Below are 14,560 nucleotides of genomic sequence, written 5' to 3' on the forward strand. Positions count from 1 at the left end.
CCGAGCCATGATCCGGTTCGGCCTCGGGCCTCCGTCCCCTGCCGCAGCCCTGCGCCCCTGGTCTCGGCCAGCCTCACACCCGCCCTACCTGGAATACTGAGGCCCTAGACCGGACTCCTCCATCCTTCCCCGGAGAGCTACTAGGACACGGGGGCGTGCTCCCACCGCCGCGGGCCATGTGCTGGCTGCCCAGGAGCAGTGACCGCCCTCGCTGCAAGGCCAGGTGCGGGAGGGCACCAGGAACGCATCCAAAGACTCATGCAGAGTCCTGAAGCAATAGGAAGGGCCCTCTCAAGAACATCTGCTCCCGAGGGTAGCAGATACCAAGGGTAATTAACTCCTGGCTCCGGACTGCCAGCCCCCGCAGGGGCAGAGCCCCGAGCATGCACACCCTTGGCCACGGCAGGGCTAGACCCACATTAGTATCAACTACAGCGCTTGGGCTTTGGAGCTGGCACGGTACCAGGTCCAAAATTATGTTGCCACCTCATTCTACAATTGTGTTTGGAACATAACTTTACACACACAGTATGATTTGGCAATCTTTATATGCACAATACATCATAACCATGCACAAAAATCAAGTGATGTGTATATTTACAAAGTGAATTCCACTTAACACAGGAAGCAGGAATAAAAGTAAATGAAAGGAACCTCTCTTCTGGGTTGCATAAAGGTCCAGTGCTATTTATAGCCTATAAAGCCTGACAGACAACACTACCGTGCATTATCTGACCACTGTAAAATAAGAATTACTGTTATTGAAACAGTGCAGCCCTGGAGACACTTATTTCATGGAAACATTCCATTAATCACTATTCAAACTGTATTATCTATTAAGACTCTATTAAGAGTCTGCAAATCAAGAGACAAGATATCCAACCTCAGCCCTGACTCACTGTATTTTACTTGAAGGACAGTTTGTCTTCACTTTTAATTGCCTGATTTTTCTTTTCTTATTTGAAATTCAGGCCCCTACCTTTAATATTGTTTTTCCTAGGTTTTTTTGTTTTGGTTTGGTTTGTTTTTTTATGAAGGAAAAAGGCCTCCCTAAGTGACTGAGTCACTTCATTAGGACCTTTTTTCCTTCTACAGAATCCAGAACCTCTAAGCAAGTTCTTCCTTAATGCTTGGAAGGGACAATCATCACCAAGCACAGGTAAGACTTGCCCATTAACAGCCCACAAACAGGTCACATCCACAACTTCTGGAACAGTACAGCATGCAGGAATCAAAGCATCAGGAAGAGAAAATACCTACTGCACATTTTTCCAGACGGCTTTTAGTAAGTGACCAATCCTTACCTTCCTGGCATGTCCAGCTGAGAGAGCTCTCTCCCGTTCACACAAGAATACGCCATTGCCAGCCTTTCCATATATTGTGGGGACATTACAAGTGATCTAACAGAACAGCACCCAAACCGGGGGCGGATCTCTAGGATGCAGCAGTCTTTCTATTGCTTCTAACCTACCAGAAGTGCAGAGAATCAGCCACAGGGGGAAGAAGGGATCACAGTGCCTTTTCCTTCCACCAAATTTTAATGGTCTCCACAGCACACACACACACAAAAATCTTTTTCACAAAGTAGCAAGCAGTCACTCATCAACTGGTTTTTTACATTTATACAAGTATAGAGCTTTAAAACTTTCCTAGAAACCAAACTTTCTTGTCCTGTGCAGGCTACAGACAAACTCTTGGTGGAGATCCCAGACCTTAACTCACCTAGTCGGTAAGCATCTGACTCAATAGGAAGAAAAGAAGTTAGATTGAGGCAGTCTACCCAATGAATTTATTTTACCAATTACCTGTTTGTGTGCTCACCACCAAATCCCTTTAATGTGTGAATTTTGGCCTTTATTCTCCCATAATTAACAGGGTAGTTAGCAGAAAAGACTCCTGTCTAATTCTGCATTGGAGGGCCTGTTCAAAATATCAGCAGGAGCCTTCAGCTGAGGTTTATATTGCTGACAACAGGTGGTAAGCACCCAGTGCTTTTTAGTGTTATTTTTCAATAGTTAAATGAAAGTCATCCTCAATATCCAAGTAAAGCAAGTACAGCACATGTTCCTTCTTTCACAGGCAGCTTTTCTGTCATCAGGAGTTTTACGTAAGCCAACTTCTGCCCCTCAAACCTCTTATGGCAGATGGAAGAGAGCTGGAACCCTTCCTATTTTCCTGACAGTAATACTGAGACACAGAGCCAGTGAAGTTGCAGTATGGAACAGTCCAGGTGAGGTTACATTTAACTGTTATTTTCATATCAGGAAAGCATGGTTAAAGGAGTCTGGCCTATTGGAGACTTTCTCTGAACGTCAGACAGCTCTTCAACAGCTCAAGCGTCCTCAGGATTACTCCAAGTCTTTCCCTCTGCAATTTCAGTAGCCATCTACCAACAGTGGGTTGTGTTGTAGCTATAGTGTCAGAGGAGCGCACAATGCTTTCAGGCACTCAAGATCAAAAGCATTTTCCCTCGTCTATGCACAGAAATATGTTTTTACCAGGCAGAATTGGCCCACTGTCCTTTTTCTATTGGCACTAGTGGCCCTGTGCTTAGTCTAGGCAAGAGCTTCTCAAACCCACAGAAGGGCTGCATCTCTGTCTGCCTGGAGAGCAGCACAGCAAGCTGGGAAAAAGTCAATACCCAGTCTAATAAACTGAGCAACCACAGCAGATAAAACTACCGCTTAGTTTACAGTGCTCACATAACCTATGTGTGTGCACATGTGCATTCACACACATGCTTCCCACATCTCAGGATAGCAAACAGTCCTGCAGCTGAAGGCAGTACACCTTTCCACATCACACCACAGATCTCCAAAACAACCCAACCCCCCTGGCATGAACAGTATGGGTCCAAGATCTACCTGCTCTGAGAGGACTTTGGTCAATGCACAATGATGCTGTACAAGGTCTCTTCAGTACCCATATAAGTGAACAGCCCTTAGGCCCTAGACATGAACCTTTTGTTGGGACTCTAAAGCAAAGTTTAGAGTCTTCCACAAAGTCTAAGACTGAAGAAAAATCTCTTAAAAGAGACAAGGAAATGACTAAACTGCTTCTCAGGTTCTTAGACCAGGCCAGACTGATTCTAGAAACTTCATGTTAAGAATAGGATTTGCAGAGTTAACACGTTAATACATCACCCTGAACTAGTAAGTCTTCTTAACAGCATGATTCTTCCTCAGGCTATTTAACTCATTTCTTTATAAAAGTTTTGTTCAAAAATTAAGAAGCCCAGCTCCACTAGCATCCACCTGTTCTTGAATGAAATATTTTCAATATCTCAGATTTTTCCATTATCTCTGATGGTGTGCTCATCTGCCAGTCTTCTGGCTGCACATCACATTCTGGTCTGGGACCACCAAAAAGGAGACATCTCCAGTTCCCACTGGCTGCACCTTCTCTCAACAGGATGCTATTGAAGTAAATACCAAGTGTTCAAAGTGCTTCCCAAACTGAGACACCCTTAGGACACAGCACTGTGATGCCTGAAATGGAATTCACATCCTCATTCAATGGGATTAGGCTGCAAGCATGCAGCCCTTCACCTTGAATGTATCCTCCAAACCAAGTTGAAAACTGGAAGTGCGAGGCACCACGTGAACCCTTTGCTGTGAACTACAGCCCTCCAGGTGCATACAGTACAAAATTAAAGGCATTGGCCTGGAAATCTTACAAAAGAAAAGCCATCAGAGTTAACCGCCCTTATTTTTATTACATAACCAGACAGAACAGTTGAGATTGGAATGTTAGATTTCCCCTTCAAGCACAATTCACAGTTTCATATTTGCTTTGTATCAGAAAAGAAAAAAATCAACTCACAAATATGCAGGTAGGATTCACCAAGTGAGGTACAGTCTCAGAATACAGAGCAAAAATTCACTGCAAATTGCTTCACTAGCCTTCAGAGAGCAGCAGATGGTCTCCAACTCTTCCTTTAGACTGTTTCACCCAGTATTTGCCTCATCATAACATTCAGCATATACCGGAGGGGATGCAAGTGTGTAAGAGTTAGTGGATGATGAAAAGCCATCACAGATTTTCACAAGCTAGCAAGAGACTGACTACACGAAGTTGTGGTAACATTCTTCCCATTCAGCAAAACAAAGTATTATAGTAGTTAGCCCTGCTGATGACAAATCTGTTACATCAGGTGAAGTACAATCATTTGAGAATTACAGTCTGCAATTGAGTAAAACAGAATAAGAGGAAAACAACAGGTTAGTAGTTGTTATATGAAATCTTAATATTACGCATTTTAGTAGAGGTCAAGAAGATTACGCACAAGGTCAATAGTGAAAGATCATGAAGAGAAAGTTCAAGATGCTATGGTTCTGCAGAAGTTTTACAAAATGTATAAAGTATTGTGTTTCTCTACAACAACCAAAACCCTTACAAGTGCAGATATATACATGACATGAAAATATTGCTTCACTCACTCAAACAGGGGCAGGAGAGATCTAGAGAGAAAAGCAGCATGCAAAAAAAATCCTGGAACTATAGAAGATCCTGCTTTCAGACACTGATCTACGGTACAAAATAAGCCTACTTGTACAAGTTGCAAAAGGTTTCTGAAATCAATATGCTGGCACTTACTGTACAATAATGTTAACTGATTAACATAAGCTATGAATAAATATTAAGCCACTTCACAAAGCCTGCACAAGCAGCACAGGCATTCATGGTGGCAGAGAAAGCAATGCAGACATACTTCATTGTTCCCAAATAAAACAAGAATAGAGAAAGATTTCCCAAGCAGGAAACGGTAAACTACACAGCCAGACTAACTGTATTAGGGGTAATTACATAATAAGTAATGTTATTTTCAACAGCTTTCTTATGTGTGTGCAGCCACTAAAAACCTCACTGTGAGACTTTATCAGGACAGAAAACAGAGCATTTGGTAGGATAGCTATTTTCTTTTAATTTCTCCCCCATGTTTATAGAAACACAAGAAAACAAAAAATCTGACTATGAGAGGAAAAAACCTTGTCACCTAAATGTAGTTATTTCTTCAACTGTTATAGTCAAGTCCCCATGGTTTCTCTCCCAGAAAAAAAAAAAACCAAACATCTGAGGAGAGTGTTTCATGGGATAATATCCAGCAGCAGATGTTCCAACACAAACATGTCTATCAGATCAGTGCCTACATTTCAAGCCCAAAAGTCACCACATTGAAGGGGATTTCAGAGGCAGGGGAATGTTAGCCCTACAATTAAAGCTCTAAGATGAAAGGGGGAGACTTGGGAATGGGGTAAAGGAGAGAAGAGGGAGCCACTGAATCACAGGAGATAAGAAGTGCACACAAGTTTCTAAATGAAGCACAGACGAAGTGAAGGGCACAAGAGTCATCTACAGGAGGTCACAGGTTCTGACAGCACTGGAGTTTGTTGGATTTCTGTCCATCGGTGGTTGGTGGGACACTGATGTCGACCACATTGTTGCCAGGAGACTCATCATGTGCAGATCGATCTGCAATCTGCTTCTGTGAAACAATGCGGTAGATTTCTGAAACGAGAACAGATTTGTTAGAGCACAGAAAGACATTGCCTCCAATGGAGCACATGCACATGTCAGAGCAAGCTGTTAAAGAAGATGCTAGAACCCAAGAATGAGAAGATTCTAACTTGAGAGCTGTGAAAGGGAATCTAGTCTGACCAGCTGCGGCATGTAACATCTGGCTGGCTTGCCAGCTCTGTAATGGATATGCCAGCTCTGTCTGGAAAAGTTAAGACAAGATTCCTCACTGTCTTCCACAACAGCACTTCCTATCACCTTCTTTTTCAATGACTGCATGAACATGGGTATTTATTAAAAGGTTTTTTAAATGAGAAAGGAACAGGAATGCTCATTTCTAAAATAGGGAATTATCTTATTTTTGATAAAAAAAAAAAATGGGCAATATAATCTAGAAACACCAATCAACAGGATGCTTGCAAAACGTCACTGCGCAGCAGCAATGACAGTTATCTATTTCACACTTTAGCTTCTGGCAAGCTACTACTACCAAATGACAGAAATGCCTACTTCTCTCTGCAACAAATTAGTTTTCCCACCTATGACAGTAAAAAGCCACATGGTTCCATAAAGCCCCATATTGATCCGAAAATTAATTCTCTCAGGAAAAGCATTTATTTGACTCAAATTAATTTATGCCTGAAAGCACAAAGATCCACAGAGCTGTAACTGCTGAAGAGAGATTGCCAGGTTAAAAGCTTTCAGAAACAAACCATTTCAACTGCACAGTTAGTAGAAATACGTAATTTAAAAACCTTTCAACTTAAATTATTTCACTGACTATAAGCCCTTGTTCCAACTTCCCTCCATTGTGAGACAGGAAAAGGGCAAGTACCTCCCTGAAGTCTGCGGTAAATATTATGGTCACATTCATACAGCCACAAGCCTCAAAACAGCAACACCCAAAGTCTTTAGTAAGGATTAAAAATCATGGGGAACTATGTGGGTTTTGTTTATATGTGTGTGTGTGTGTGTGTGTGTGTGTGTGTGTATGTGCGTGTACCCCCACCCCTGGAAGCTGCACATATTTACATTGATCAAAATGGAAACCTTTAACCCAATACTGATCTCGTTGCCATTGGCTACCTTCAGCTCTTCTTGCTGAAAGGGATGAGGAGAACTGTACAGAGGTTGTCACACTCCCCTTCTTTTCTTTGGGGTAGCATCTGTTTGGGTTCCGTTCCCCCCCCAGTCTTTAGTGATCCCTCAAACTGGCAGCCAGTAATGAAACCCCTGTCCTGCCACTCCCACCCTCTTTCCTCCTTCAAGTCCCCTGTGGTTGCTCCCAACTCACTGCCCTACACAGCACATTTTCCCAGGTTTTTTCTCCTCCCTTAGAAGGATGATTCTCCCCCAGGTAATCACTTTAGGAATAGCCTTTCCAGGACTACTCAGTCTTACTAGCCACATCCCCACTGTACCTGAACTGGACAACCTCAACACTTTTGGGAGCCTAGGGTGCTGCTAAGACATAGCATTTTGAGTTCAGTTTGCCCAGGCCTGATCTCAGCTCAAGTTCCGGCTCCCTCTTATCTGTTTGAGCAGATTGTATTGGGGGTCTCTCCTAGAGCAACCTTAGGCCATCTTCTCTACCCAGGGTCAGTCTCAGGATGGCATGGGAAGACAGGATGGACGGCGACTGCTGAACTACTCTCAGATCACTAAAACCATGGATACCATCTCAAAGCATCAGGCAAGTTGTCTCAGATCCAGCCAAGTGTCGCAGATAAGCAGCGAATCTGCTATAAGGATGCTCTCCGCAAGAGACAGTCCAAGCTCAGGCACCAGGCGGTCTTCCCTACAGCTTTATCTCAACAACAATATTATCCAGTTGCTTCACAAATAGCTCTAATAACTCAATGCAAATCTTGCTGGGCAGCAAATATAACCCATTCCTAGTCTGTCAGGCTTTTTACTTATAGGAGCAGCTTGGCTATCCTTTTTCTCCTGCCTATCTCTTCTTGGTCATCTTCCTCTAACTGCAACACATTTCTGGTACCAAGAGTAAGCCAACACCAGACCTAGTGATCTCAACATTTCTTACTGCTTTCCTGCATACCTCTGCAGAAGAAACTTAGAAGAGCCTGTCTTACAGAATTCACCATGTTAAAACTCCGCTTTTTTCCTAGTGATAGGAAATTCATGCATAACCTCTCATTCATGCATAATCAAGAAACAATAATACAAAGCCAATTCTTCGGTCAGCATCCAATAAGCAAGGTACACCAGAACAAAGACTGATTCTCATTTAACTGAAATCAATATCTGGTCACAATAAAACTCAGAAAACGCTCATCTTGAGGTGTTGTGGGACATGTAAATCAGACAAAAACTTCACAAAACAGTGTGCAAGGGTGAGACTACAGAGACAGTTTATCAGTCTAGAATTCAGCTATGGTAAGCAATAGTCAGGAATTGGATCTTGTCAACTCTTCATGTTCACAGTATGGATCTCAAAGAGCTTGTCAAGAGACAGAACAAACACACTGACAAATTACACGGCATTTTCCCCTCTTTAGGACAAGATTCAGATCTCATAGGGCAGCCAGAGGTAGAACAGTAATCCAATACCTGTCTAACAGCCCTCTTCCTATTTAGATATGATTTTAAGGGTCCTTTGCCAATTACTTCATTTTAGGAGTGGAAGGCTATGATTTGAAAGATCAACTTCCCTGTCACCTCAAACAGTATTTCGAGATATGACTACTGCAGAACAGGGAGTGGAAGGCAGAGTCTCTCAGAGCAGAGATGATCAAGTTTATCAGGGTTCATAAGCTCTGATTCAGCAGTCCTGCAGGCCCATGCTGGTTTCCTTCAGACACCCTTGCATGTGACAGCACCATGCTTCCCAGGACTCTGCTTCCAATGATTAGCCCAGGCACAGGGCTACCCAAACGCAGTTACCTCAGACTGGTGCCAGAATAATACATCCTCCGGAACACAAAGTGCTAAAGCATACAGTGCTGACAGACTCGTACAAACTAAAATCTAACTAAAATTAGAGTAAGATTAGGCCAAACACCAAGTTTGGGAAAAGTTACCCACTCCAACTGAAGTAACAACACAGAGATGAGCAGCGCTTACTTTAAGCATCTCTCTTGCTCTGTGTGCTTCCCACTTCTACTGCCTACAGGCTACGTATCTTCCAGCACATAACCTTACCACTTCAGCTCTGTCCTTCCTCCTTCTCCTACCTCATGACCATAACTCACACTTCTTGGCCAACTTCACTTTGAAGGAAATCAGCAAGTTCCCCATGTGCATTTAGCCTAGAACAGAGCTGTACTCTTCCAGAGAGAGGCCAAACGAGCACTCAGCTCAAATTTACAAAACACCAGCTGGAAATCCCTGTGAGCCTACTAACAAAAGTGCTTTGGCCATGGCTTAGCACGGTAAGGAGGAGTTGCTGGTGTATCTACAGTAATAAAGCTTTATGGTGAATGCTAGGCCTCACATGCAGAAGGGTGCTCCCTTACTGCAGGGCCAAGAAAATACACATAGGCAACAGCTACATCTTAAGGAATGGAAATCCTAAACCGCAGTCTGAAAAGAAGAAAAAAGCAAGTAGTAGAGTACTACTACCTGGAATACCTCTGGACCTACTGCATGAGCCACATACCATTCCCACACATACAGAAAGTCTCAAGCTGCAACTGGACACAGTGCACTCAGTACCCACATCTACAGCAGTTATATGTGCAAAGGAAGACTCCTGCGCAGTGGAAATCATAAGCCCTGGCCTCATTTTGGCCTATGACCACTATCACGTTCTTAGACAATTCCTGGGACTCTTTAGGGACATTCCCAGAAGGCAGCCTACATGCAGCTATGTTGTTGGTGCACAGTCACCTACAATCCTTGCCATCAGCTGAATACAAGAGTTCAGTAGTCTGGACAAAAATATTATGTACCAGTCTGCTTTGGTGCAAGAGAACACACTGGAACATTGAACTTCCTCGCACAGCTGTGCCTTCACTGCCTCAATTTTGCTCAGGCACAGAATTACTAGTGCCTTTACAACAGTGCTTGAATTTATGGAACATCAGGAGACTAGAAATCTCCAGATTCTTGGGCAGAAAGATGTATGTGGGGTGAACACAAAGGTAAGATTAGAAGGCTTGCAAACTAACCATCATTCCTAATGTTCATTTCCAAAACATTGTAGGTAACTGCAAAACATGCCCATGAAGAAGATCCACTACCTCAGGAGGCCCTCTAAATCCGTAACAAACCATACCTGTAAGGATGTTCTTGAAGGCTTCTTCTACATTTGTTGAATCCAGAGCAGAAGTTTCAATAAAAGATAAATTATTTTTTTCTGTAATAAATAAGAAGCAGTTCAGTTAAAAACTTTACTAGCACTTTATTTCACCTTTACTTTGAGGTCAAATCAGCTGGGGCGCAGTCTTCTTTATTCTCTTTTTTTTTTTTCCCTGTTAGACTAGGAACAACTTGGTGCACCATTTTAGCTGCTAGTGTTTCAGCAGCATCACCTTTGACGACTGCCTTTCCATAGCATGAGAACATTTTCCTCACCCTAGCTCTTGTTCAGTCAAGCAATACAATATTATTCTCATCTGGCTATAGACCACCCCTAGAAGCACCTTGAGCAAGAGCACAGGCAAAAGCATGTTGGCTGCAACAGGAGTCACAATTCTCCTCTGCAACCTCAAAAAGATAAACAGACCTACACTTTCCTAATCACACCTCACCTCTAAATTACAGTAAACTCCCTAGTAACACAGTCTATTTTCTTCTTTCCTCTCACAATGCAAAATATTAACACCCAAACATCACACCTAGAATGGTACTGTACCACCTGCCCAGAAAAAGGCAAGTTTCAGTTGCTTAAATGGCAATACCTGTACTATCACTAGCTATTTAGAACAGCCTTAGTAGGAAGGCAGGGGTAAAAAATAAGGATGTTGAACCAAGTGCCAAAAGCAATGTACTATCTAGGGTGCCTACTAACTTGTTTTGCTTCTCTTATATAGACTCCACTTGTCATTCACCTGAAAATTTAAAGTAGTTTTACTAACCACAGGCTACTTGCTTACTAGCAAACTTCAGAAAACTTATTTAACCAAGCCCTAGTAATATTCCTAGAAGGATTTTAAAGCCTATATATTTAAATTCCACCACCAAGCTTGATAGCCACACAAAAGTAAGCTGAATGTCCCTAGGCCTATAAGGGCAAAAGAATATTTGGCCAGTGCTCTACAAGATAAGGAAGAGAGAGAAGTAATGCAGTGGCAGCAGCTCACATAACCCACTTGATTTCTCCCAAAAACTGATAATCTCCAGCTCTGATGATCACTGCATTTAAATGAAACTAGATAACGCTACTATATGCATCAGTGCTCTGGAACAGAAACTACACCATCTAAGAGAAAGTTCAGTATTCATCTGCAGCTGTCCACATTGATATGTACTCAGTAGAACCAGCCTTCTAGGAAGGAAGGAAAGACATTTTGTGTTGTGATATTTTGTATTTATATTGTGACATTTTCTCTTCTAAACGTTGCTTACTGTTTCTAGCCTTGCTAGAGGAAGTGTTTAATCTTCAGCTATCAGGCAGCTCAAGGACAGTGTTTCAAAAACATGTACTACCACCAGATTTAAAAAACAAAACAAAACAGAAAAAACCCACACAGCAACAACCACAGATGTTATTTATTGAGCCAAGATACTTTCATTTTTTAAAAAATCTTCAATGCCTTTTTTAGAGTCAAAAATAAAACTTGAGGTGAAAGTTCAGTCCTAGACAACAATACTGTGATCACAGCTTACACCAACATCATCAAGTTCAGAAAGCACCAACCCAGAACACACTGTCTACAAACCTGCAAAAGCCCGGGCCTCATCAGTGGGCACAGCTCTCAGATGGCGGAGATCACTCTTGTTACCCACCAGCATGATGACAATATTGTTGTCTGCATGATCTCTAAGCTCCTTTAGCCAGCGCTCCACATTCTCATAGGTGAGATGTTTGGCAATGTCATAGACAAGAAGAGCCCCGACAGCACCGCGGTAATATCTGAAACCGTAAGGCACATTCCTTTACAGACAGCTCTGTCCAAGTAACACCAACAAACCTGGTATCTGGCTCTTCCATACTGGTTACTACTACAAAATTAAAAAACATTCCCCCCTGCTTTGGAAAAAGTTGTGCTGATGCAAATACCGTTGTTGGGGTTTTCTTAAGCCTAAAACCAAGCTCCAAATGCTAGGTTTTTTTAATGGCATTCCTAAAAAACTCCAACCTACATAACAAAATGCTGAAGAGACTGCAGAAGCCATGACACTTTTAGTCTGCTGAAACAGTGTGCAAGAAAACTCACAATGCATTTCAGAATTGGTACCGCTACAAGGTTTTTGTGAAATTATAACTTATCTTTCTACTAGGAAAACAGTCTTTAGTAAAATGTCAGTATTTGTTGCTGATCTTTCAAATACCTTCTGTCCCTCTTAAAAATTAAAAAGGGGGACTCTGGGCTATATTGACACTTACCCACACTCCAAGAACAGTTTGCTCCCTCAGTGCAGGTTTGGGCCCATTTCAACTCAAGCCAAGGGCTCAGGACAGCACAAGCCAACCTGTATCAGCAATCCTATAATGACCATATCTCTCTTCCACACAATCCTACCATTTCTCCTCTGCTCCACCAGCACCTGTCCAACATGTCGTTGAACCTATTCAGGGCACCAAGTCAGCAGAAAACATTCACTTTTTAATGCTGGTTGGTGTTCTGCTGGCTTAGCAAGCTGAACTGGCCTAGCGATGTGTCAAGCAAGAGCTTGTGCCAGCACAAAGGAGAGACAGGATCACAGGACTACAGATGCACTGATTCTCATCAGCCAAGTCTGTTGTTGAACCAGACTCAGCCAGCAGTTTTTCTGCTAAGCTTTTACAGCAGTAAGAACAATTTAAGGGTCACAAAAAAAATGCTGAAAAACACGCTAACAATTATGGAAAAGATGCAATTTGAAATTGCCACTTACATCTGCTTCTGTATTAGTTTGTTTTTGCATTCCTTCCCTATACATTATTCCCTTTGGGCTCCATGCTCTTCTATTTTTCTCCCATCTATTCTGCACTACCCTATTTCACCTCAACGAAAAAGTTCCCTTTACCTTGAGTTTAATACAAATGGCTCAATCTATGCATGATTCAGAAACACATTTGTACCTTTAAAAACTGATATACATCTGTAACACTAAAAAATTTGAACTCGCTGGTCAGAATATGCCCTGGGGTGCCAATAGGGTTTTGGTTTTTTTGTCCCTCCCCTCTAAAAGATACTTTTGCCTATTACCTGCATAGAAACAGCTACACCCAGAGGTTACATCTTAAGACACTGTCTGGATTAACAAGGTGCCATACATGAAAGCTTCTCCACACCACTGTTCTATATAGGGATGTGTCTAATGCTGCAGAGTCAGCATTATCACAGTTCCCTTCCTACTTACTTCAGCGTGCACTCTCGGACGCAATTTTCAGGGCTGTGACTAATTCAAAGTTATTAAGGTTTTAAGTGAGTTTGTGTCTGCATAGTGTCCTAAAAATATCCTCAATCTTAAGACTGAGGGAGAAATGAAGACCAGAAGCCACTGGCGCTACGGTCTAGGTGTGGTAGCTTACCAAAACTTGATGCCAAACAGTACACAGCTTCCATCAGAAATGACACTTACTCCACATGAAGACAGCACATCCAGGGCAGGTAAAAAACCCAAATCACAAGACTCAAACAGAATTTCCCACACTTTTGAGTTAAGCTGTCACTTTTTCTAGAATAGTATCATTAGAATCTAAAAACTACTTCCATTATATTAATCAAGGAACACAAAGGTATCTGCTACCTTATGACTTGGATCTATACTGAAGTCTCTTGTAATAATTTTGTCACATGTCCCAAATACGTTTCATTAATTCTCTACCCGTAAATTTATCTGTACCATCTCTGCCAGAATTCTGCTGTTAGCCTGAGCAAAGACATAGTACTCACGCTGAGGTAATGGCACGGTATCGTTCCTGTCCTGCGGTATCCCAGATCTGTGCTTTTATCGTCTTCCCATCCACCTGGATGCTCCTGGTGGCAAATTCCACCCCAATAGTGCTCTTACTCTCCAGATTGAACTCATTGCGTGTGAAACGTGACAGAAGATTACTCTTCCCAACTCCAGAGTCTCCAATCAACACAACTGAAAGAAAAGACATGATTTTCAAAATTAATTCCTCATACCAGCATCTACGTAGTGCAGTGGTGGTACCTGGCTGCTGTGTTGCCTTGCAGGCAGGACCCAGAGGAGTTGCACAGCCAGATAAAACGTAGGAGAAAGTTACGCTGACAACACCTCAGACTCTACTTACTACTCACAGCTTGCTTCCCCAGCCCCAAAACATTCCCAAGCCCTCTTGTTACTAGTAGCTGCTCAGTTCCTCAGAGGTGGAAATGAGAAATTGCTACAGTGACTGTCAACAACTAAACATTGCTTTGGAGGCCCCAAGCCACCGCCAGTAACTAGAGGTAAATAGATGTCCCTTGCAGACTCGACCTTTTGCAGGGGAAGGCGGCAGCCCACATTTTAAGAAACACTACAGTCAAGAACATAGCAACAGGCTACCTGTCTGCCTCACAAAAGCCTATGTACAGTATAAGCCTATTCTATTTTTATTTTAAAAAAACAACACAGTAATTATTTGCAGACCCTGTTCGGGTCATACAGGGTGTTTTATTTTAATAATTGAATTCATAAATATGTTCACCACAAAAAGGGGAAAATAGGAGATATTTGATACTGCAAACACGATACAAAGCAAAGCAGAACTTCATCCAGCAAAACCAGTTCTAGTAGATTGCATGAGAAGTAAAAGATGAGCTCAAAACCTCTGCCTCTACACGAAGTGTTGCCATGTTAACAGAAAAATGTTAGTGCAGAGAGATCTTTAGCACACAAAACCCAGCTTCACTGAAAGGAATTGTGAAAATAAAAGGTCTATTTTGTAGTAGGAGTTTTCCCCTACTCTGGGGCTGAAGCTCTC

At 42.3% G+C, this 14,560-nt stretch overlaps 1 protein-coding gene across 2 annotated transcripts; it reads right to left on the reverse strand.

The window, feature by feature from the left end:
* Positions 1-3,695: 3,695 nt before the first annotated feature.
* RAB11B (RAB11B, member RAS oncogene family) lies at positions 3,696-13,735 on the reverse strand. 2 transcript variants are annotated; one of them, XM_009698007.1, is made up of 4 exons: positions 13,524-13,735; positions 11,361-11,554; positions 9,755-9,835; positions 3,696-5,508 (listed from the first exon to the last, which is right to left on the reverse strand). In XM_009698007.1, the coding sequence occupies exons 1-4, from the start codon at positions 13,733-13,735 to the stop codon at positions 5,363-5,365; spliced, it is 633 nt and encodes a 210-aa protein (XP_009696309.1). In that variant the 3' UTR covers positions 3,696-5,362. The 2 variants fall into 2 exon arrangements, with proteins under 2 accessions (XP_009696309.1, XP_009696310.1); XM_009698008.1 differs by having other exon boundaries at positions 5,413-5,485.
* Between the last annotated feature and the right edge of the window lie 825 nt (positions 13,736-14,560).

The sequence above is a fragment of the Cariama cristata genome, unplaced genomic scaffold (genome assembly GCF_000690535.1).
Source record: "Cariama cristata isolate BGI_N322 unplaced genomic scaffold, ASM69053v1 scaffold40603, whole genome shotgun sequence".
NCBI classification, from domain to species: Eukaryota; Metazoa; Chordata; class Aves; order Cariamiformes; family Cariamidae; genus Cariama; species Cariama cristata.